Source organism: Macaca mulatta, chromosome X, assembly GCF_049350105.2.
Source record: "Macaca mulatta isolate MMU2019108-1 chromosome X, T2T-MMU8v2.0, whole genome shotgun sequence".
Taxonomy (NCBI): Eukaryota; Metazoa; Chordata; class Mammalia; order Primates; family Cercopithecidae; genus Macaca; species Macaca mulatta.
The window spans coordinates 44970479-44996669 of NC_133426.1; the positions used below are offsets into that span (position 1 = coordinate 44970479).

The window sequence follows — 26191 nt, forward strand, 5'->3', positions numbered from 1 at the left end:
AAGGGGGTTCTTATCCCTGAGGCAGGTAGCCCCTACTGCTGCGTCGTTCTCCTGTTGGCTAGGATAAACTAATTCTGATTGGCTAATTTGAAGAGCGTGTCAGGGTGAGTGGTTTGGCGGGGGAAAATGGTTATGACAGAGCAGGTAATGAGTCAGGGTGGAGCAGGTGATTGGAATGAGCCGGAGTGGAACAGGTGATTGAAATGAGTCAGGGTGGAGCAGGTAATCGAAAAAGGTTGCTTTATGAGGAAGTTAAGTTTAAAAGTAGAAGGTAAAGAATTGAACATACTGACATTGATTCTTTGAAAAGAAATTTAGAACTCGTATCTAACAGCATGGTGGCACGCACCTGTAGTCCCAGCTACTTGGGAGACTGAGGCAGGAGAATTGCTTGAACCCCAGAGGCGAAGGTTACAGTGAGCCGAGATGCACCACTGCACTCCAGCCTGGGTGACAAAGCAAGACACCCCCACCACCACAAAAAAAAAAAAAAAAAAAAAAAAAAAAAGATCCTGAGCATTTCTTCAAAGGATTATAACAGGAGGTGAAACTTGGCTTTGCCAGTATGATCTTAATGGCAAAGCACAATCAAAGCAATGGCTACCAAGAGGTAGAAATTGATCCAGTCGTAGTGAAAGTGGACCGATCAAGAGCACAGATCATGAGAACAGTTTTTTGGGATTCTCAAGGCATTTTGCTTGTTGACTTTCCGGAGAGTCAAAGAATGATAATAATCTCTGCTTATTATGCCTATGTTCTAAGAACGCCAAAGCTTTAGCGGAAAAATGCCCAGGAATGCCTCACCATGGCAGTGCCTCTACTCAGTCCTCTCATCAAACAAGGGCAATATTTTGAGAGTTTTCATGGGAAATGATTAGGCAGGCACCCACCTTACAGTCCTGATTTGGCTCCTTCTGGCTTCTTTTTGTTTCCTATTTTAAAAAATCTTTAAAGGACACCTTTTTTCTTCAGTAAATAATGTAAAAAAGACTGCATTGACATGGCTACATTCCCAGGACCCCTCAGTTGTTTAGGACTGGACTAAATGGTTGGTATCATTGCTTACAAACGTGTCTTGAACTTGATGGAGCGTATGTTGATAAATAATGTTTATATTTTTATTTTTTAATTTGTTTTTTTTTTCCGTGAACTTTTTGAAGTACCCTTGTACTGGGTGATTCGATTAGTAAATCTTCGGGCATCTACTCTATGGAAGTGCACCCTGTGCTAGGTGATAACAAGGAATACAGGCAGTGATCACTGCTGCCTTTATGGCATTTTTGTTTGATTGGATGGAGTTTAGTCAACACATAAATAACAAATATATGGTATAATAGTTAAGAGTGAGCTCTGGAGACTGACTTAGCTTCAGTTCCTATGTTTGTTACTTAGTACCTGTTTCCTTGAGTAAATTGCTTATTCTCTGATTCAGTTTCTTCATTCTATAAATGAAGCCCTCTACCACCTCACAGGGATTTTTAGAACCTTTTGAAAGAGTTGATGTTAGATATTGCATAAAACTAAGTTTTTGCTGGTACATAATAATGTCAGATGATAGAGATGTTGCAGTAAGACCAAATTTAGAGGTTGGAAAAATCACCTCTAGTTTGAGGTGGGACAGGAAGCAAAGCTTTCATGGGGAAGGTGGCATTTAAATGGATCTTGAATGATTGACAGAATTTATAGAGTGGTAGGGATTGAGTAAAATTTCCTAGAGGGAGAAGAATGAAGTTGGAAGAAAGTACGGTGTGTCCTGAAATCAGAAATGCTCCTTAATAAACTCATATTTCCATTCTACCCTCACCCCACCCTCTCCAGGCAGTTGCCTAAATAGATGTTAAGATGTTGCTCCCTTTCCTTTCACAACCACCCACACCCCCATTGTCTTTCAAATACCGACTTTTTAGGTAGAACACTAAAAGACTCTGGATTAACTATTACCACATTTACCACATTCTGAATATCCATGCCTTCTCTCCCCCACCCTCTAGATTGCATACTTCTTGAGAGCAGGGGAAGTATATTTTATTCAGATTTGTTTGTTTAGCCCTTGAGTATTGTCCCTGGCACCTAGTAAATGCTCAGATTATTTCAGGGGGTGGGATAGTAGATGAATGATCCTGATTAAAAACAGTTTCAACTAAATTTAAAATTTAAAATTTAAACAGGAACTTTAAAAATGGATGCTGTCTGAGACCTTTGTGACTCCTGGAATTGGTGAATACTTCTGTAACATAATTTCCTCATTCAGAAAATTGGGGGTAATGAGGACTTAATGAAATTACCATATTTTTATATTTGACAATGTATTTAAGAAACAGTGTTTCTAGAAAGATACTTAGAATTCAAAGGAAATGCATGATATAATTTTAGGACAAACTTTAGCATATTTAAAAAGCAAGAAAAGTCACTCAGCTTGTTACTGGAACAGGGTCCTGATCCAAACCCCAGATTGGATCTCATGCAAGAAAGAATTTGAGGATAATCCAGAGTAAAGTGAAAGCAAGTTTATTAAGAAAGTAAAGGAATACCTGCTCAACTGACAATACTTAGTTATTTCTTGATTGTATGCTAAACAGGGGGTGAATTATTAATGAGTTTTCCAGGAAAGCAGTGGGCAATTCCGGGAACTGAGGGTTCCTCCCCTTTTTAGACCTTATAGGGTTCTGAGGTTGTCTTGGCGCTGCTAGGAGTGTCTTTTAGCATACTAATGCATTATAATTAGTGTATAATGAGCAGTGAGGATGACCAGAGGTCACTTTTGTTGCCATCTTGGTTTCGGTGGCTTTTGGCTGGCTTCTTTACTGCAACCTGTTTTTATCAGCAAGGTCTTTGTGACCTGTATCTTGTGCCAACCTCCAGTCTCATCCTGTGACTAAGAATGCCTGACTCCTGGGAATGCAGCTCAGTAGGTCACAGCCTTACTTTACCAAGCCCCTATTCAAGATGGAATTCTTCTGGTTCAAATGCCTCTGACAAGCTGTTTACATTTTGGGCTTTAAACATCATTGATTCTTTTTCTCAAATAATGAATTACAGAAGTTGTGGTATAATTACCCTAGTTCCTTCATACTTAGGGCCAGATGACTCTGAGAAATGTTCCATACTCTCTCCCAGAGATCTCCAGCAGGCTTGAGTACTAGTTGCCTAGGGTCATAATTGGCTCCATAATGCATCCTTTATTGGCATACTTTCCTTTCCTGACTCACTTCTTTACTTCATTAAAGGTATTTCCTCGGATACTTCTCAAATAAACTACTTGTACAAAAAGCTTTATCTCACAGTCTTTCTTGGGAGATGCAATGCAAGGCAGCATGACAGTCATTGTAATAATAGTTTAAAAATTTTGAAGTTTTAGAATTCAGAGACATTTGTAATTTGATACTGTCATGCGCGTCCGTGTGAAGAGACCACCAAACAGGCTTTGAGTGAGCAACATGGCTGTTTATTTCACCTGGGTGCAGGCGGGCTGAGTCCGAAAAGAGAGTCAGTGGAGATAAGTGTGGAGCCGTTTTATCGGATTTGGGTAGGTAAAGGAAAATTCCAGTCAAAGGGGGGTTCTCTGGCGGGCAGGAGTGGGGGTCACAAGGTGCTCAGTGGGGGAGCTTTTTGAGCTAGGATGAGCCAGGAAAAGGAATTTCACAAAATAATGTCATCGCTTAAGGCAAGGATCAGCCATTTTCACTTCTTTTGTGGTGGAATGTTATCAGTTTGGGCAGGGCAGGGCATTTGCACTTCTTTTGTGATTCTTCAATTACTTCAGGCCATCTGGGCATATACGTGCAAGTCGCAGGAGATGGGGTGGCTTGGCTTGGGCTCAGAGGCATGACATTCCTGCCTTATATTAATAAGAAAAATAAAATAGTATTGAAGTGTTTGGGGCAGTGAAAAATTTATTTGGGGGGTGGTATGGAGAGAGAATGGGCGATGTTTCTCAGGGCTGCTTCAAGCATGATTAGGGACAGCGTGGGAACCTAGAGTGGGAGAGATTAAGCTGAAGGAAGATTTTGTGGTAAGGGGTGATATTGTGGGGTCGTTAGAAGAAACCTTTGTCGTATTGAATGATTGGTGATAGCCTGGATGCGGTTTTGTTTTTGTATGAATTGAAAAACTAAACGGAAGACACAAGGTAAGAGAAGGAGAAAAAACAGGTATTGAAGGACTAAGAACTGGGAGGACCTAGGACATCTAATTAGGGAGTACCCAAGGAGGTTCAGCATAGCCCTGCCAGCAAAGATTATTTACTTTAAGAGGGAATTTAGAGTGGCGGTTTGGGATAGCACTAGGAGATATCAGCTGTGATGGCTTGGAGTAACAGTGTAAACCGGCAGTGTAAACACGAGCAGGGCATTTATGAGTAGTTGAGAACGGTGAATAGGAGTATGACTAGACAGAAGACAGTAGGGATGAAAGTGTTTTGGGGTGCAGTCTAAGTTGGTCTGGTGTCTGGAATGAGACTGGGACCTGATAAAAAGGAGTGTCCACACAGGAGCTCAAATGGGCTGTAACCTGTAGCATTCCGAGGACAGGCCTGAATTCTGAGAAAGGAAAGTGGTAAAAGTATTGTCTAGTCCTTTTTAAGTTGGTGACTGAGCTTGGTGAAGTGTGTTTTTAAAAGACTGTTAGTCTGTTCTACCTTTCCTGAAGATTGAGGACGGTAAAGGATATAAAGGTTTCACTGAATACTAAGAGCCTGAGAAACTGCTTGGGTGATTTGACTAGTAAAGGCCGGTCCGTTATCAGACTATATAGAGTTAGGAAGGCCAAACCGAGGAATTATGTCTGACAGAAGGGAAGAAATGACCGTGGTGGCCTTGTCAGACCGTGTGGGAAAGGCCTCTACCTATCCAGTGGAAGTGTCTACCCAGACCAAGATGTATTGTAGTTTTCTGACTTGGGGCATGTGAGTAAAGTCAATTTGCCAGTCCTGGCCGGGGCAAATCCCCGAGCTTGATGTGTAGGAAAGGGAGGGGGCCTGAACAATCCCTGAGGGATAGCAGAATAGCAGATGGAACACTGAGAAGTGATCTCCTTGAGGATAGGTTTCCAGGATGGAAAGGAAATGAGAGGTTCTAAGAGATAGGCTAGCGGTTTGTAACCTAGATGGAAGAAGTTATGAAATGACGACAGAATAGAATGGGCCTCTGAGGCTGGAAGGAGATATTTTCCTTAGTCTAAGAACCATTTGCCTTGTGTGGGAAGAGATTGATAGGTGGAAGTTTCAGCGGGGGAGTAGGTGGGAGTGGCCGATGTGAAGGAGGAAAACTGCTGTGAGGGATAGAAGTTGGAACGCTAGCTGCTTTTTTAGCTAACTTATCAGCATAAGCATTGTCCTGAGCGATGGTTGGGGGAAGAAAATAGATTTTGGAAGTTACGAGAACTGTAGAGAGTTGAGTGTAGTTTGTGATTTCTAGGGCCTCTAACAGTATTAAAGCAGTGGCAGCTGCTGTGCGCAGACATAGACATGAGGGCTAGGCTAAAACAGTAAGGTCAAGTTGTTTGGACAGAAAGGCTACAGGACGCAGTCCCGGCTCTTGTGTAAGAATTCTGTCCGTACTAACCATGCCTAGGAAGGAAAGGAGTTGTTGTTTTGTAGAAGGGATTGGGGTTTAGGAGATTAGCCGGACACGATCAGCAGGGAGAGCACATGTATTTTTATGAGAATTATGCCAAGATAGGTAACAGATGAGGAAAAAATTTGGGCTCGACTGAAGTAATGGGGGCTGTCTGTGAGGCCTTGCAGCAGTACAGCCCAGGTAATTTGCTGAGCCTGATGTGTGTGAGGGTCAGTCTAAGTGAAAGCAAAGAGAGACTGGGATGAAGGGTGCAGGGGAATCGTGAAAAAAGCATCTTTAAGATCAAGAACGGAATAGTGAGTTGTGGAGGAAGATATTGAGGACAAAAGAGTTGTACGGGTTGGGCACCACAGGATGGATAGGCAAAACAATTTGGTTGATAAGGCGCAGATCTTGAACTAATCTGTAAGACTTGTCTGGTTTTTGGACAGGTAAAATGGGGAAATTGTAAGGAGAGTTTATAGGTTTTAAAAGGCCATGCTGTAGCAGGCGAGTGATAACAGGCTTTAATCCTTTTAAAGCGTGCTGTGGGATGGGATATTGGCATTGAGTGGGGTAAGGGTGATTGAGTTTTAATGGGATAGTAATGGGCATGTGATTGGTTGCCAGGGAAGGAGTAGAGATGTCCCACACTTGTGGGTTAAGGTAGGGGGATACGAGGGGAGGATGTGAAGGAGGCTTTGAACTGGGAGAACAGGTGGCAGTGAGGTGTGGCTGTAGCCTAGGAGTAGTCAGGGAAGCAGATAATTTAGTTAAAATGTCTTGACCTAATAAGGGAGCTGGGCAGGTGAGGATAACTAAAAAAGAATGTTGTCCAAATTGGCACCAGAGTTGGGGAGTTTTAAGAGGTTTAGAAGCCTGGCCATCAATACCCACAACAGTTATGGAGGCAAGGGAAACAGGCCCTTGAAAAGAAGGTAATGTGGAGTGGGTAGCCTCCGTATTGATTAAGAAGGGGACGGACTTACCCCCCACTGGAAGAGTTACCCAAAGCGTCTCTGATGGTCCAGGAGGCTTCCGAGGCGATGGGGCAGCGTCAGTCTTCAGCCGCTAACCCGAGAAGATCTGGGAAGGAGTCAGTCAGAGAGCCTTGGGCCAAAGCTCCAGGGGCTCTGGGAGGGCTGCCAGGCGAGTTGGACTGTCCGATTTCCAGTGGGGTCCCGCACAGATGGGACATGGCTTAGGAGGAATCTCGGGCTGTGGGCATTCCTTGGCCCAGTGGCCAGATTTCCGGCACTTGTAGCAAGCTCTTGGGGGAGGAGGTTCTGGAGGAACCCCTGGCAGCTGTGGTTGAGGCGTTTGGAGTTGTGTGGTGGAGATGTGACTGGGGTTTGTCTCACAGTGGAGGCAAGGAATTGCAACTCAGAAATAAATTGCTACTTGGCTGCCTCTACTCTATTGTTGTACACCTTGAAGGTGAGGTTCATTAAGTCCTGTTGTGGGGTTTGAGGGCCGGAATTTAATTTTTGGAGCTTTATTTAATGTCGGGAGCAGATTAGGTAATAAAATAAAATGCATATTAAGAATAAGACAGCCTTCTGACCTTTCAGGGTCTAGGGCTGAAAAGCGTCTCAGGGTTGCTGCCATGAACTGGGCTCGGGTTTTCGTATTTGGTGAAAAAGAGCCTAAACGCTAACTGATTTGGGAGAAGTCTGATAAAGAAAAAGGAACATTAACCTTGACTATGCCTTTAGCCCTAGCCACTTTTTTAAGAGGAAATTGCTGGGCAGGTGGGGGAGAGCTAGTCGCAGAACGAAACTGTAAGCCAGACCGGGTGTGAGGAGGGGAGTGATAAAAGGATTACAGGGTAGGGGAGCGGAGTCTGAGGAAAAATTGGGACCTAGCTCAGCCTGGCGAGGAGGGGAGAGGTCAGATGGGTCTGTAGAAAGGAAGATTAGAAAGACTCAGTGACGCTTGGGGTTGGGACTGAGGGGACAGGCGGGAGGGAAAGAAGGAAGATTTGGGATGAGTTGCATTGGGAACAGAGACTAGGGAGGGACCAATGTGTAAAAGAATGCCTGGATCCAGGCACCTCAGACCGTTTGCCTATTTTACGACAAGAATTATTTAGATCTTGTAGGATGGAAAAATCGAAAGTGCCGTTTTCTGGCTATTTGGAACTACTGTCGAGTTTGTATTGGGGTTAAGTGGCATTGTAGAAGAAAATAAGGCATTTAGGTTTTAGGTCAGGTGTGAGTTGAAGAGGTTGTCAGTTCTTGAGAACACAGGGTAAGGGAGAAGGAGGAGGAATGGAGGGTGGAAGGTTGCCCATAGTGAAGGAGGCAAGCCCAGAGAAAAGAGAGAGTAGAGACACAGAGAGGAGGAGTTTGGGGGTTCTTGCCCTCCAGAAAAGCGGGAAAGGGTTCGGGGCGCGGAAATAAGGGATTGGGGCGCAAAAATAAGAGGTTGGGGCACAAAAATAAGAGGTCAGGGTTCTTGCTCCTCCCCTAGAAAAGCAGAGAAGGGGTAGAAACAGGGAGAGAAGGGGTCGGGGTGCTTGCCCCTTCCCCAGAAAAGCAGAGAAGGGGTAGAGACAGGGAGAGAAGGGGGTCGGGGTGCTTGCCCCTCCCCCCAGAAAAGCAGAGAAAGGGTAGAGACAGGGAGAGAAGGGGGTCGGGGTGCTTGCCCCTTCCCCAGAAAAGTGGGGCTTGTCGCTGAGGCTGAAGGACCAAGGCAGGCGTCCTGCAGCGTGGTCAGACACCTCTGAAACGTGGGTGAGTAATCAGAGAGGTGTGCCTGCAATGATTAAACACCAAGGGAAGGCTGCCTTCCCCAGTCCGTGACCGGCGCCGGCGTTTTGGGTCCACGGACAAAACGTGTCTCCTTTGTCTCTACCAGAAAATGAAAGGAATTGAAATTAAGAGAAGGGAGAGATTGAAGGGTGGCGCCAAGATTGAAAGGAGAAAGAGGTTGAGGGATAGTGGAGGGATAGAGGGAGAGAGGTTGGAGAAGACAGTAAAAAAGGGGCCACTTACGCGATTTAAAATTGGTGAGATGTTCCTTGGGCTGGTTGGTCTGAGGACTAGAGGTCATAGGTGGATCTTTCTCATGGAGCAAAGAGCAGGAGGACAGGGGATTGATCTCCCAAGGGAGGTGCCCTGATCCGAGTCAAGAATTTAGAAGATGAAATTTGTTCACACAGATCAGTATGAAAGCTTTACCTTCTTTTTTAATAGGGAAGGTTTAGTAAAATAGATTTGCTTGGTTATTGATAAAACATATACTAGGTACTCAAACATTTGCTGTTTTTGAAAATGAGTAGGAGCTGGGCATGGTGTCACATTTCCTTTAGTCCCAACTACTTGGGAGGCTGAGGTGGGAGGATTGCTTGAGCTCAGAAGGTTGAGGCTGCAGTGAGCTGTGATCACGTTGGTGTGACAGAGCGAGACCTTGTCTCTTTAAAAAAAAAAAAAAGAGAAAGAGAAAAAAAACAGGGAGTTATATAAATATAAATTATATAAATAGCCGGTTCCTATTTGGAGTTCAGAGGTCAAAGTTAGGATAAGTGTTGACGCATGTCTGTTTCATACTGCAAAAGGAGTCAATGATATTTAAAGCACAAGATGTTCATGCCTAGGTGATGATTGGCATGATACTATTTTTCTTAAATACTAAAATTTGTTTTAGGTTTATCTTGTGCATTTACTTTGAATTATAGCTACCTTCCTGGCAGTACTAAATATAAAATTAAATCCAATTCAAGAAGCAGAAAGAACCAGAGAAAGAACGTAGATACAAGCAAGAGAGAATAGGATAACATAAGCTGAGCATTTTCATATTCCTGAAGAATCGATTTTTAATTTTAGATTTGACCATAGAATTTCTGCTAGTAAATATTCTTATTTCTGGGCTGGAATACCTCTCTAAGTTGATTGGAATTTGTACCATCTGATCACTGTTATTTTGGTATTTTAAAAATATATTGTAAATATATTGTAATTTATGATAGAGTTTTAGGACTTAAAACATCTTGGATACCATATTTTACAGTAATAACGTCATATATGTTAGATACAAGTATTTTTCCTAAAAATCTTTTTCCCTTCCTTTACAGAATGCTGCCTTTTTATATGGTCTTGGTTTGGTCTACTTCCATTATAATGCATTTCAGTGGTAAGTTGACATAAAGCCAGTAATTCAGTTGTTTTCAGTAAATGGCTTGTTTTGTTTGTGCTTGATTTGTGTGTGTGTGTGTGTAATAAATACAAAATTTGCTGTCATTAAACCTACACTTTTCAGTAATCTCTTGAAATGATTAGATTGTTCCTTGAAGGGTATTGACTCACCTTAGATTTTTAGAGTTGTATGTTTTCCTGAAAGAATCTAGTATAAGATTCTGTTGAAGAAGGCTTAGATTAGAAAGCTTTTTGGAATTTCTCAGTCATTCATTATGGACTGGTGTTCCCCAAGTTATTTGAACTGGCAAATCACTATGATCTCAGAAGTCAAGATATGTGGGTAAATGGTCTATGATGGCTAGTTTTCAAACTTCTAGACAAGATTGACCGCTTCTCCCTGCCACATACCAGATAGCACTTTCCAATATCCAGTAACTAGGCACCAACTCATAAACTCTTAGTTCTCTAGAATAGTATCACTTCAGAGTTGGAGATTAAATATAATAGTAACAATATGTAAGATTTTCTAAACTGTAAAGTGTAGTACCCTGTTATGGCCTTTGCCCCATTGTTGTTTTTCTGTTTACCAGACAATAGTATGCGCTAATGGGGGGGAAAAAGAAATATATATATATATATATAGTTTTAGCTGAAAGATTGGTATTGTGGTCACAGCATTGCCACTTAGTTTGATCTTGAGTTAAATAACTTCTCTAGGTCTGTTTCCTCATTAGTTTATTTATTTATTTTTATTTTATTTTATTTATTTTTTGAGACAGGGTCTCACTCTGTTGCCCAGGCTGGAGTGCAGTGGTGTGATTGCTGCTCACTGCAGTCTCAATCTACTGTGTTCAAGCAGTCCTTCCACCTTAGCCTCCCAGGTAGCTAGGACCACACAGGCACATGCCACCATGACCAGCGAATTTGTTTTTATTTGTAGAGATAGGGCCTCCGCCTATGTTGCCCAGTCTGATCTTGAACTCCTGGCCTCAGGGCATGCTCCCACCTCCGCCTCCCAAAGTGCTGAGATTTACAGGCATGAGCCACCATGCCCAGCCTCCTCATTTGTTTAAAAAACAAAACTACATAGCAGTCACATGCCTTTCCTATAGAGTTTTGATGATCAAATGAGATACAGCACATTTTATGAAATGTAAACCCAATGTAGTTTCTTTTTTTTTTTTTTTTTTTGGTAGGGGGAGGGTCAGAGTCTTGCTCTGTCACTGGTGTGTAGTGGCACGATCTTGGCTCACTGCAACCTCTACCTCCCGGGTTCAAGCGATTCTCCTGCCTCAGCCTCCCAAGTAGCTGGGATTACAGGTGCCCGCCACCATGCCTGGCTAATGCTTTTGTATTTTTAGTAGAGATGGAGTTTTACCATGTTGGCCAGGCTGGTGTCGAACTCCTGACCTCAAGTGATCTGCCTGCCTCAGCCTCCCAAAATGCTAGGATTTACAGGTGTGAGCCACCACACCTGGCGGCATTTTTTTATTGTTAGCGTATCTGACCTTTTCAGAGTCCCTTCAGTGCTCCAGAATTTTAAGCTCCCGGGTGAATTCTGTGGGAGTCCAAAGGAAGGTGATTGAGTGTTTGGCAAAATGTTACAACTCTGTCATATATCTGTTGGGCACCCTGAATACTTATTACAGAATGTTTACATATGCAATGACAATGATTTTATATGGTTTTCCTAAAGAGGAGGCTTTATACATGGATGGTTTTTCCTAGTATCTTTTTTCTTAGCTTTTGGTCTTGTTGACTTTTGATCATGTGTTGAAGCACTGCTTTGTTAGAGAATACCTGTGTGTATATAGTGTATTATAATGATTTAGATCACTGGTTTTCTTTGTAAATCTTACAAAGGTATAATTGATTTTTATGAAGAAACTTTGTAATTTTATTCTCTCTTAAACTATCCTAAATAAAGTCTCCTAACTTAATGTTCAGTGTATTGTATTTAAAACCAAAAATAGATTAAGACTTTTAAAATCTTTCCATTTCTTTAATAGCCTACTTACAGAATTCAGAATTCTAAACTTTTAGAATTAGAAGTGGTCTTAGAGATAATTTAGTTTTTCCCCCTTAATTTTACCTTAATTTTGTAGATGGAGAAAGCAGGGGTGTGTGTGTGTGTGTCAGTCAGTATTACGTAACTGTTGAGTGGCAGAAGCAAGTTTATGCTCATATTCTCCAATCAAATATTTTATTGTACTCTGTCCCCAGGTTTTAAGATTGATAGGTGGTTATTATTTAATCAGTATTTGTCATTGTTCACTTGAGCACAATGATGTAATCTTTATGGCCAACTAGAAATAATTTTAGGTGAAACCTGAGGGGAGGAATTCTTCAGTTCTACCTCATACCAGCCAGTTTTCGCATACCTGTGGCAATTTGTAAGCCTCTCTATGTACTGGGGTTAAGAACATAAAATTAGTAGTGAGGTGAACCTGTCAGTAGTTCAAATGTTGATTGCTTTAATAAGCATATGGCCATGTTAAGTTAGCAAGCTTGTAGTTGTGATTCCTTATCTACATATGATTTCTATATTTTTCAGTTGACCTAAGAAATGAAACCGAATGATACAAGGACAATACAATGTCTGTATTAATAAGTGCCCCCTGCTCTGTTGATCCTGTCCTGGTTACCATCATTTTCTCATGTCTTGAGTTTCAATTCTTATAGCTGCTTCCTAAAATGATACATCTCACACCCTATCTTATGAATTCACTCTGGCTGTGTTTTTCTCTTGTTAATCAAATGTTCTTTCACAAATTGTGCCTCACATTTTTGCTTTAACTTGCTATTTCTTTAACAGCTATAAAATTAGAAAGTATGGAGTAGGTGCTTGGTGATAGTTTTAGAGTACAGCCTTAATTGATTGGAGCTTATTTAGGTTAAAACTATGTTTGTGTTTTATTTGTAGATACTTACTGATTACTGGGATCAGGAATTTTTTGTCACATATCAGGTTCTTTGGGATTTATTGAGAAATATTTCTAGGGATGAATATGGGTTTTTGTTTTGTATTGTCAGTATGAAGAATCTGCCTATGATGTTTCAGAGTATTGTATCTCTGGTACATTTATAATTTAAGTAAAATGTGATATTTGCTAATTGTGTCTGTTGGCATTTGATGAGGTTAAGCATTTTATGATAGTATGTGTGACCAACGTGTGTCTCAGTTGGTGACTTAAAATGTTATTGAGAGCAATTTTATTAACTATAGTGTTATTGTTTTTTTTTTTTTTTGAGACGGAGTCTTGCTCTGTAGCCCGGGCTGGAGTGCAGTGGCCGGATCTCAGCTCACTGCAAGCTCCGCCTCCCAGGTTTACGCCATTCTCCTGCCTCAGCCTCCGGAGTAGCTGGGACTACAGGCGCCTGCCACCTCGCCTGGCTAGTTTTTTGTCTTTTTAGTAGAGACGGGGTTTCACCATGTTAGCCAGGATGGTCTCGATCTCCTGACCTCGTGATCCGCCCGTCTCGGCCTCCCAAAGTGCTGGGATTACAGGCTTGAGCCACCGCGCCCGGCCAACTATAGTGTTATTGTTAACCTATTGTCATGTTATGCTACCTATTTTTTCTTTCAGAGTTGATTTTATTGGTTAGCCTCTAGATAGTACAATTATTTGGTCGGTTTTTCCAGTATCAGTTGCAGCCTCTTCTTAGACAGAGGAGACCATGCAACTGTTCCATCCTCACTGGACTTACGGTAACAGCTACTTTTACTCAGTAATCTGGGACCAAACTTAAAAGATGTTGAGAAGGATAAAGGAAGACATAGAAGCAGAGTGTAAAATATATGCAGCAGAGTGCTAGAAACCAGCCTTGCCATTCCTTTACATGTGCATGCATGCAAGCCCCTGCGTTCACTTGTTCTTATTCATTAAGGTGGCTAATTGCTCGGGGATACCTTGAAATGAGCTTCTTGCCTTTGGAAGGAAACCTATATCCTAGGGTGAGAGTAAGTGAAATACAAAGCAAGGAAAAGTTAGACTAAAAAAAAGATAGTTGGGGGAAAAAGTAAAGTCAGTACAATAGAAACCATTCTTCCTAATATAGCTTATAGCCATCTCTCTAAATATATCTTCCTAAGAATCTTTATTAACTATCTCTGTCCTGTAACCTTTTTCCTTCTTCCTATTGATCAATATCAGAATGGTCTTACGGCAGCAAATGTAAGAGATACTGTGCTAGAGGCATAGGATTTTGGAAATTAAGCCCCCAAATATAATTGACAGGCTTAATAAGGAAATGTGATAATTATTACTTTGACATCAAAAAGGATTAGGAGAATGAGGTAGAAATGAATTCAGAAAGACAGAAATATTAACAAATTACTAAAGTTTTCTTTTTTCCTTTCTCTTCTCTTTTCTTTCTTTTCTTTCCTTTTTTTTCTGAGAGTCTCAGTCTGTCACCCAGGCTGGAGTGTAGTGGCACAATCACAGCCCACTAAAGTCTCAACCTCCCGGGGCTCTAGTGATCCTTCTGCCTCAGCCTCCTGAGTAGCTTGGACTACAGGCTTGAGCCACTATGCCTGGCTAATTTTTTTGTATTTTTTGTAGATACGAGGTCTCATTGTGTTGCCCAGACTGGTCTCGAACCCCTGGGCTCAAGCAATCCTCCTGCCTTGGCCTCCCAAAGTGCTGGGATTATAGGTGTGAGCCACGGAGCCTGGTGTAAAGTTTCTGTAGGATTTATTTTCATAGCACTGTACTAGTCACAAGTGTTCTTAGGGGTGTAGGAATTTCTGCTCTCCTGTATAGTCACTGCCTTGGGTTCAGTAAAGAAAAAGAATAGTGGTTTTAATGATGTTCTTACAGCTTTTTGATGGAATGAAAGAATAATGCAGCATAGACCTAATGCATGGTGATACCATTGATTCTGAGGCTTGTCTAGCATGGAGCCTGGCAAACATCTAATTGTATTTTTGAGCTGTCATGATACAAACATGCTGTTATATTTCCATTGAAATTAAGCAGTTGATGTTAACATGTTTTGAGTTTATTATATATACTTTCATTTTGGAAAATAAGTAGCAGATTTAAGGCAGTTCTGATAAAATTACACTTAAACAGTGATACTTAGATTGCCAGATAAATTTTGGAAGGGCTTTGATTAATTAGGCTTCTGGGAAATTGTGGATAAAAACATAAATCTTGCAATAGGGTAGGGGAAAGAAAATAATCCCACTCCTGAGGTGATGAAGAGGGGCTAGAGAGGGGAAAAGAACCAGGACAGGTGATATATTAGCAACTGTCAGTGCGAATAATCCAGGGTATGATATTTCTAATTTAGCCTCACATTTAAGGTCATTTCTGATTGAACCTCAAATAATCCTTCTAGCCTACTGCTCCCCTAAATATTAATATATTCTTTGTGCCAGTCACACTGTATTAACGTTTCCCTGAAAACATCTGAAGCATTTTTTTTTACCTGTGTGACTTTTGCCTTCTTCCATCTCCATCTTTTAAAATCTTACCTGTCTCTTGCTTCATCAAATGTTTCTAATTATTTAGAGACAACTTCTAAATTTCCTAATACATATGTATATCTGTGTTGTGTATGTATGTGTTATAACTAAATTAGAGCTAAAATATTCTTTTGTTAGTATGAAAATTTGTGGAATTAGTTGATTTATCCCTTCATACATCTCTGTGAGAAATCTCCGGTTCAGCTTATTAGCCTCAGAGAACTTAAAGTTTTAATTAATTAATTAATTTATTTATTTGAGGCTGAGTCTCACTCTATCGCCAGGCTGGAGTTCAGTGGTGCAGTCACAGCTCACTGCAACCTCTGCTTCCTGGGTTCAAGCTATTCTTCCGCCTCAACCTCCCAAGTAGCTGGGACTACAGGCATGCGCCACCACGCCCAGCTAATTTTTGTAGTTTTAGTAGAGATGGGATTTTACCACGTTGGCCAGGAGGGTCTCGATTTCTTGACCTCGCGATCCACCCACCTCTGCTTCCCAAAGTGCTGGGATTACGGGTGTGAGCCACCACGCCCAGCCAACTTAAAGTTTTATTATGTGTCTTTCCAAATGTACTGAAACTGTGCTAAGAATATTAAGACTATTATTTTTACTGTAGTTTTAGAGGAGGCTTTAAAAAATGACTTTGTAGAAATCTTATTAAAAATGACCATTGTGAAATATATTCAGCACACATGTATGTTTTTTGTAAGTAGTGTTATTGAGGTTTTAGCTTTGTATCATTTTCTTTTTAAAATGGTTGACAGTGGCAAACATTAAATGATAAAAACCTTGAAACTGAAAATCTATAGAAATTATTTTGATGATATAAAACTGTATTTTTCAGATTTTAAGAAAAATACCAATGATACCATGCAGAACAATGTGCATTTCTTTTGTTTCATTAGAGAATATGCTTTAAGGATTTGAAAACTGTAAACCTTTCCAGGGATTGTATCATAAACATATTTATGGTTTCTGGTAGCTATTTCTCATGTTCTAAAATTCTCTGTCAGAATTCTGAGGTTAGCATAAATTGAATGTGTTGATGATTTAGTCTAGTTTGTGCCATAGAGATCATGTTCTGGCCACCTGCATTTTGGTGAAATATGAATGCGGTAAGCTGATGACCAAAATTAGAATGTAGTCTGAGTGTTACTTATTTTCTCTACTCCCCCACTCCCTCAACTCTAACTCCAAACTCTTAACTCCAAATCCACCTTCCCTTCAACTTCCTTCTCCCCTTCCCCCAGTGTTTTTATTTCTTATTTATTTACTTATTTGTTTTTCTTGGGATGGAGAAACCTGAAGATGCACAGAGGAGAGGAGCATGGGTAAAAGTGTAGAAAAGGAAATGAATTTACATGTTCGAATAATGTGTTTTGTATTAGATGAGAAGAATTGATCAGTAAAGAAGTCCCATCAATTAACTGTAAATGTGATGGTACAAGTAAACATCTATTACATTTGAACCCTCTGCTGTATTATTTTAGGATATTAAACATAGAAGAGAAATACAGGCCTCAAGGAATACACTTGGAAAAACTGGAGACAGCACACTGATAGGTAGTGAATGAAATGATTTGATTGTAAAGTGGACCTAACTGCTGCTTTACCCTAAGCAAAAATCGTTGTTGACCAGTTTGGGTAGTGTGTCTTGACAATAATAGTGGGTTTAGAGGGGAGCAGAAGAATCAAAATATTATAGATCAGGAGAATTAGTAAGGAAAAGCAGTGAAGTCAAGAGAACCAGTATTTAAGAATTCCTGAGATAAGCCAGTTCATATCTTAGGAGGAGCAATAATAGGGCATAAGAGGAAATGGAGTTGAATAGGTACTGCTCACACATCTTGAGTGCAACATGGAGATTTTATTTATAGTATCATAATTGTTAGGCAATCACAGGAGCCACATGTTTGAGGGAATATGTACAAGCCAGAGCAGAGCAAGGAGAGTCCTTAAGGAGACTATTTCAGTAATCTAGTAATGAGATACAGAAGCAGAAGATTGGGTCTATAAGGTTTTCGATTAGAGATAAACTTTGAAAGGTCAACGAGGAGAACTTTGATTTTATATTTATAGGTTGCACCTTGTCCTGGGCACTTAATAGTCCCTAAAGAGTAAACGTAGACCCAGACGACTGTTATTTGGAACATGTGTTTTTGCTTATAGATTAATAGTGTGTGTGTTTTTTTAACCCCAGTTTGTTAACAGACATAGAGAACATGTTAAACTCATATTTCTTTGTACCTGTGTGACATTGTGAACTAAATGGAAAAGATGTCTGTGCTAAAGGCACCCATGGAGTAAGACACATCCACAAATACTATGTTTAGGGAAAAGGCTAGAAATAGAAACTGAGTAGGAAATATTGCACCTGAGGGGCTGTTTTTGTACTGTGTTCCTTCTCCTTCTCTTGCTCACATACCCTTTGTTACACCTTTTTCCTTTCCTGAATTCTTTATTATTTCTTTCTTCTTTTCCACTTTCATTCTTTTTCTTTCATATCTTTGACTCAGGCTTGCCTGGGTTTTTTATTGGCATGTGTGGACATTGTTTAGTTCTGACCCATTCCTTTAGAGAGTTTTCTGGTCATATCATAAGGTAAGGTTAAGAAGCATTATACATAATTTTGTTATTATAAAATATAACATACCTATGGAAAAATGCATAAATCATCAGTGTATATCTTAACATGTTGTTATAAAATAAACATTCATGTAATCACCACCTGGGTCAAGAAATAAAATACTGCTGTCACCCCAGAAGCTTCTAAAAGCCTTTGTATACCCTTTCCCAGTCACACCATATGTTTGAATTGACACCATTTATTGCTGCAGTTGTTCTCACCCTAACCCTTTTGATGCCTTTTCCAAACATGTGACTTGCCCCAACCCCTAAGTGTACATTGATTGCGATAAGTAAGAAGCTGCCTTTAAATGAGAATGGTGATTTACCAGTTTTTGCCTGTCAGTCCTTTAATTCGCCTCTCCTGCCTCAAAGCCTATATACATCAGATAATAAAACACACACATACCCCACCTACTTAAAAAAAATCCACTTAACAGATGGATACCCAGGTCCCCTTCAGAAGAAAGTTAAGTACTGTCATAATCAGGGTAAAGGTGTCTGATGCCAGACCTGTGTTCCACCCCTCACTGCCATCTGCAATAAACACTACCTTTTAGGACTCTTAATTTTATAGTAAACATGTACATAACCATTCACATATTTTTTGGGAAGTAAATAATGTATGAATCCATCAAAGTAAAGTTACTAAAGACATGAAGTATTATTTTGCTCTCTTTTGTGGCTATGATGTTTTGATCTATTTTATACAAAAGATTGTTTTTGTTTTGAAAGCATCTAAGATTCTAAATAGCTACTTTAAGGTCTGTAGGGCTAGAGATAATTGATTAAAAGTTTTGCAAAGAGTATATTAGCTTGTGCTTGGAAGAAGCTTTAAATCATGTAGAAGAACCTAAAATGATACTGAATATACTGTTATATCTGATATAATGTTCAAAATTCAAAGTAGACATTTTTCTTTGTCATTATTTTAGTATTTATTTTTGAGTCGGTAATACATTCACATGGTCAAATTAAACAATATAAAAATGTATTCAATGAAAAGTGTTTCTTTCCCCAATCCCTGAACTTGTTCTATTAGTAATCAAAACCTTTTATAAAAGATACACTGTGAATTTGGGGCAAAGATGAAACTGATAGATGAAGAAAAGTGGAATGGAATAGAGAAGTAGACCTACACAAATATGGATATTTGATTTAGAACAAAGTAGCAACATAGAGTTTTGGAGTAAGGATGATCATTTCTACAAATGGTGCAGGTACTATTGGATATCAGTTTGGAAAATATGAAGACTGTCTCTTAACCTCACATAGTATAAAAGATAAGGTACAGGTGGTTTATATGCCTAAATATGGAAGACAAAAATGTAAAATTTTAGAAAGAAGACTTATTTTTACAGAGTAGACTAGAAACAAGATTAATCCATATCCTTAAAAACTTTCCTGTCTGCCCCACTCTGTTTTCCCCTAGGAAATTTCAGAAACAATGAAATCAGTTATTTATACTGATAATTTGATTAAACCATGAAGTACTGTCTGTTTGAATAATTTAGAGTAAATTCAACTGATCTTCCTTCCCCTTTATATCAAATTAGATTATATACATTTAATTATATAAAAGGTCCATATGCCCCTTTTCAATTTTACTTTTTTAGTATTTATTAACATCATTTTTATAAAACCGACATGTCCTTTAAAATAATATTGCATAAAACAGAAGTTTCAATGTACTACCAAGCAAGAATTCATGCACGTGTTAAAAAGTTAAGATATCTTATGTCTATATTCTTTCAGGGCAATTAAAGCATTTCAGGAGGTGCTTTATGTTGATCCCAGCTTTTGTCGAGCCAAGGAAATTCATTTACGACTTGGGCTTATGTTCAAAGTGAACACAGACTATGAGTCTAGTTTAAAGGTAGGTTGTTGGGTTTTTTCAAGATACAATGTTTAATTTTGTGGGGTTTTTTTGTTTTTGTTGTTCTTAAATATCAGAGCATTGAGAAATGTTGGAATTTATATTGGCACTTTAAAAGAAAATTTGAAAATTCAGGTGACAGAACTGTTTATCAACTGTGAAGTAAAGTTTCAAGGTACAAAGTAGTTATGCTAAGACTTCCATGGTAACATTATACAATTATACTTTTAAAAAAATAGTTTTAAACTAAGATCTGTCATCAGGAAAGGGTGAAGGTTTCACTCTGTTTGGATATGTAAATAACTCCTCTGGAAATGATTTGCCACTGTAGAGTTCAGAACCAGCTGAATGGTTCTAAATGGATGTTTATCTGTGACCCAATCATTGACTATCTGTTTCCATGGGTCTCAGTACTTCTACCAGCAGAAGCACATCTTGTATTTAAATTAGAAAAAAGAATGTTCTCTGTAAGGCGTTTGGACTGTTGGTTTGTGAGCATAAACATTGTTGGGAAAAGATGATATGTTGTTGATTAACTTCCTATCCATGGAAATTTGATATTTCTCCAGTTTTTCATTTTTCATTGAGTTTTTTGTGCTATCTGAACCATCAATTTAGGTGTTGCTGGGCTTTTTCTGAAAATAGTGCTTTCCTGCCCAACAGAGGAATTATGTTTTGAAAGGAGTAGCAGTTCTAGGAAAAAGTTTAAGTTTTTGTGAATTTATGATTATTGTTTATAATGGTTGTTGTATTCTGAATCTCCATTGCAGACTATCTTGATTCTAATGGAGGGGTGGTTGGGGAGATAAAGAATGACATTCAAGTAGATTGTAATTTGAGCTCACTAATAAGGAACTACTGAAGGTTAAAAATAAAAAAAACTGTACTCAAGAGTGTCTAATTGTTCTAGATTTTTAAAGTAGAAAACTATTCAAGTACTGTTTCTACCTTACATGAGTTAAAAGACAATGCTTGGTGATGTGAAAGAGAGAGGGAGATACAACCAAAAACACTAAGAACAGTAGATTGCGAAGAATTTAGATCACACAGTGGTTGAAGGTAAGTGCAGTCTAGGAATAGGCTCCAGGGTAAGTGCAAGTAGTGTGGACAAAGAGGGATGCCTGGAAGTTAACACTTTTCCTCAAGCTTAGAGTAGTAGCATTTTTGACACCATACTGTCGGACGTCAGTGGATATGAACTGGAAAATAAGTTTGTAAAGCTGTCTCACATTTTTTTGCAGTTTCTATTAGCTATCAAAGACTCTTAAAATGTCTTATAGTACAGAATAAACATTTAAGTATTTCACAATATTGTTACAACATGCTTATTATGTTGCAGAAGTGTTTTTGGTAGCAGTTTGGTAAATGTTGCTTAGGAAATACATTTGAAGGGAAAAGCAATCAGATGTGTCCCAAATTATGGAATGTGACTATCCATGTATCAGTACAGTGATACCTTAAGTAATTCTAAAGATGCAAAATTCCATTTAAATGAAGGTGGCCATATTTAAAATCTCCTTTAATCAAGGGAAACAGTGTTTCATGGCTGATTGAAAGTGTTCTACTTATGCTTGGTGGGAACATTCCTGCATACCATTTTTATTTGTCCAGGTAGAAAGTCTAAAAAGTCAAGTCATGGTGTTTTTAGCAAAATTGCCTTAAGTGAGGGCAGCCTTCTTTTGGGGGGACTTTTACCTTTAACGAGTCCATGATATTTCTCATCCCTAGAGTGTGAAGGTTTCGTTTGATTTTTATCTCATCCTGACGTTGACTTTTTCAGCCCTCTCTCTAGTATTCCTTACCTATTTTAAGAAGAATTTGGGCATGAACATTTTTAGTCAAAGAGGAAGAGGTATTTTAGTTTATTACTAAAGTGCTTAGCATTCAGAATAAGTGAAGGTAGGAATAGAAGGAATGATATCCCCCTTTAGGTGGTTTTCCATTTTTCTAATACTTCACCTTCATCTGGATAAATGTGGAACCTCTGATGACTTTTTCACAACATTAAGCTGTTTTCTAGCACAGTGTGTTGGTATAGATACTTTTTAGGCTGTAACCTCAGGAACTCCAACTCAAATTTGTTAAAATAATTAAAAATATGCTCGCATGTGAAGTCTAGCCTTCAGGATTGGTTGATTCAACTGATACAAGGTTTCATCAAGGATTCATTTTCTTCTCAGTTTTGTATTGGCTTTTTCTAAAGGCTGGTTGCTCTCTTTGATATAAGATGGTTGCCAGGTGCAATCAAAGTGAAATGCATCCGTTTTCATATCTCATATAAAAAGATGTTATAGGGCAGTGGCTTAGGTGCTTAGTGTAATGCTGGCATGTAAGTGCATAGTAAACGATGATGATCATTTCATGTAGGAGAAAGATCCTGGTTGCCTATTGATCTCTTCAAAAATACTTCACCTTGCATCTTATTGCCCAGAAATAGGCCACATGGCCATTCCTAATTGATTTCTTATCAAAGGAGATGTGGTTGCTCTTAGATCAGTTATGCCTAGTCTTTGAGCAGTGTTCAAATCTGTAAGTAGTTGTTATCCAATGGAGGGATAGGTTGGGTAAAAAGGATATTTTGGTATGGGGAGTGGTGTGAACAATCTGTCCATTACAGATCAGATCTTCTGTACCCCATTTCCTTTCCCTCCGCCCAAGTATGTATAATACTTTTTGAATGGTAAACTAGTTAAATACAGCGTATTTTCATAATAGATTCCTTTTTTTTCACCCACACATGAAATAAATTGTAGGGCCTCCTGTTTTGTTTCTGTCACTGGTGATAACTTTCTCACAAAATGTGTCTCTGAAATTCTGTGTTGGTGCCGTGTAAACAGCTCTTAGAGCAAACAAACTTGGTTTTCAAAACTTTGACCCTGCCACATATCTTTGTGACCTTGGGTAAATTTCTGACTCTTGATTTTCTCTGTGTTTGAAGAACTAGAATAATTATAGCCACCCACATGATTGATATAAAGATGAATATATGTATGTATTTGTTTTTATTTTCATATCACTAGTTTTGGGGGAACAGGTGGTGTTTGGTTGCATGGTAAAGTTCTTTAGTGGTGATTTCTGTGACTTTGGTGCACCCATCACCTGAGCCGTGTGTACTGTACCCAATGTGCAGTCTTTTATCCCTCACCCTCTTGCCCCTCTTCCCCCTGAGTCCCCAAAGTCCATTATCTCATTCCACGCCTTTGCATTGTCATAGTTTAGCTCCCACTTCTAAGTGAGAACATGTGATGTTTGGTTTTCCATTCCTGAGTTACTTCACTTAGAATAATGGTCTCCAACTTCATCCAGATTGCTGCGAATGCCATTATTTCCTTCCTTTTTGGCTGAGTAGTGTTCCATGGTGTATATACCACATTTTCTTTATCCACTCAGTGGTTTATGGGCATTTGGGCTGGTTCCATATTTTTGCAATTGCAAATTGTGCTGCTATAAACGTGTGTGCAAGTGTCTTCTTTATATAATGACTTCTTTTCCTCTGGATAGATATCCAGTAGTGGGATTTCTGGGTCAAATGGTAGTTCTGCTTTTAGTTCTTTAAGGAACCACCACACTGTTTTTCATAGTGGTTGTACTAGTTTACATTCCCACCAGCAGTGTAAAAGTGTTCCCTTTTCACCACATCCCTGCCAACATCTGTTATGTTTTGATTTTTAAATCATGGCCATTCTTGCAGGAGTAAGGTGGTATCGCATTGTGGTTTTGATTTGCATTTCCCTGCTCATTAGGGCTGTTGAGCATTTTTTCCTGTTTGTTGGCCATTTGTATATCTTCTTTTGAGAATTCTCAATTCATGTCCTTTGCCCACTTTTTGATGGGATTATTTGTTTTTGTTTTTGTTTTTTTCTTTCTGATTTGTTTGAGTTTGTCGGATGCCTAGTTTGCAAACATTTTCTCCCACTCTATTGGTTATCTGATTACTCTGCTGATTATTTCTTTTTCGTGCAGAAGCTCTTTAGTTTAATTAGGTCCCATCTACTTACCTTTGTTTTTGTTGCATTTGCTTTTGGATTCTTGGTCATGAACTCTTTGCCTAATGTCTGGAAGAGTTTTTCTGATGTTATCTTCTAGAATTTATATCTTACAAATGAATTGTTTCAGCCCTTCTTTAGTCTCAGTTATCTATCATGTAAAACAACCATAATTTGGGGCCAGCAGAGATACTGTTGGAGAAATAAATTTTCCTGTCTTAGAACTTAATCCTTGTATTTTTGTCCCTCTGCCCATCCTCAGAAATGCGAAGCTAATGCCCAGCAAACTTGATACTCATATGGCGTTATTTTTACGTTAAATTGACCAATAAAGATTTTTTGTGTTTAGTGAGCAGTAGAGGTACCAATTCTTAATTTGTGAACTAGTTTAATATTATCTAAACCAGAGTCCATTTCAGGGTGACAGGTATTTTGTTGTTTTTCTTCTCTGCTTCAGCTAATATCCCCCCAAGCTGGGTTTGGTTGCCTAGTTAATGCCATACAGTTAATTCAGGGTTTGTTTTGTTTTTGTTTTTGTTTTGTTTTTGAGACAGAGTCTTACTCTGTTGCCGAGGCTGGAGTACTGTGGTGTGATCTTGGCTCACTGCAACCTCCGCCTCCCAGATTCAAGCAATTCTTCAGTCTCAGCCTCCCGAGTAGCTGGGACTACTGGCATGTACCACCATGCCCAGCTAATTTTTGTATTTTTAATAGAGACGGGATTTCACCATATTGGTCAGGCTGGTCTCGAACCTCTGACCTCAGGTAATCCGCCTGCCTCAGCCTCCCAAAGTGCTGGGATTACAGGTAGAAGCCACCATGCCCAGCCTAATTCAGGATTTTTATTTCATTATCCTTTAATGATATTATTGACAGTTACTTACTTTCAGTATATATTTGAAGCAGTGTGCTACCATAACTTCAACAAAAGGATATTACTGTTGACAAATAGTTATATATAATGCCCCTAATTATATAATGCCCCTAATTTTCACATCCTGGCAGACTATTAAAATTATTTCCTTCATGTGAAGAGTAAGATACAATGACACCCTTATTCTTCAGTCATTAAATACATTTCATTAAATACATCTATTTCATGAAGCTTATATAGGAAATTTCCCTAATGTTTACATGTTTAAATATTCCTAAAATATGTCAACTTAGAACTTTTTTGGGATTTTAAAGGTAGGCAACTAAAGAGGGTGCCTTTTTTATGGAAACCTGTAGATCATTGGCTGAGATACCAATATAAGTCCCCTTTTATAATTTGGTATTTGGGTATGGTAAGTGCTGATTGAAGGAGTTAATGTGAAAGGGATGGGAAGATGAGAATTATGAAAACAGTAAATGTTTCAAAGGAAATGGGTTGAACTCAAATGAGACTTGTGTGTTAGCTTGCCGTTTTACCGGGTGTTGGTGTTTGTTAAATGAGTAGATAAATAAAATGGAAGAGGCTATAAAATGAGAAAATGCCTACTTATAGAACAGGCTGAAAAATTTGAAGAAAAGAAAAAAAGCTGGTTTGATTCATCATCACTTAACAGAATTTTTTTCTATACAGACACTGCAGTTTTTTCCAGATGGCTCAGTTCACCAATTCATTCAGTATGTTTCCCATCTTATTATACTCGACATGAAACTTCTGAGTGAAGTAGCAGTTCCACTGTCTTTGTACCATACTCTTCTTTAGGAACTACTTCATTTCTAGGTGTCTCATTTGATCTTCTACCCTGTATAAACTCAGGAATTTTATTGTAATTTTTTTGATGCCAAGATATTTAGGCAGAAGGAATACATGAAGACATGATCATCTATATGTACCTCCTTTTAGAAACCACTTTTGAAATCTGAAATGCCTCCTGTCTTTTATTATTTTATTCATGTAGAATGCACAGATCATTTGTTTCATATAATTAAAATATTGTGGGCCGGGCACAGTGGCTCACGTCTGTAATCCCAGCACTTTGAGAGGCCGAGGCAGGTGGGTCACCTGAGGTCAGGAGTTGGTGAACAGCCTGGCCAATATGGAGAAACCCTGTCTCTACTGAAAAAAAAAAAAAAAAAAAAATTTAGCCGGGTGTGGTGGTGCGCCTGTAGTCTATGGGCAACATAGTGAGACATACACACACACACACACACACACACACACACACACACACACACACACACACACACACACACCATAGTGTGAGACACACACACACACACCTGCACCATCTCTTAAAGAAAAAAGAAAGTTGCTATTATTTCTCCGTACTTGCTCTGCCCTATTTCCTTTATGATGCTCAATAGCTCTTACCTCTTTCAACTGGCATTTTGAAAATTTTAATCTTGAGTGGTTTGATTTGAGAGAAAGAATGGAGGAAGGCATCTCACTCATATGACTCAGTTTTCTTAGGGGATTAGAAAAGTCCTATCCTCTCCCCACCCCCCAACAGCTTGGAATAATTGGTGGTAGTTATAAAACTGTAAGATTTGGTGTTTATCCTGAGATTTGGCTTAGAACATGGGACCAGGAAGGGAAAGAAATTCTTCAA

The 26191-nt window shown here is 39.2% G+C and overlaps 1 protein-coding gene across 17 annotated transcripts in view; it reads left to right on the top strand.

Moving 5' to 3' along the window:
• The window catches only part of KDM6A (lysine demethylase 6A), a 236272-nt gene that overhangs the window by 126564 nt on the left and 83517 nt on the right, over positions 1-26191 (top strand). For all 17 annotated transcript variants that reach the window (XM_015127247.3, XM_015127249.3, XM_015127248.3 and 14 more), the window contains exons 5-6: positions 9631-9689; positions 19545-19665. In XM_015127247.3, coding sequence (XP_014982733.1) covers positions 9631-9689; positions 19545-19665 — 180 coding nt within the window. The remainder of the gene's footprint in view (positions 1-9630; positions 9690-19544; positions 19666-26191) is intronic.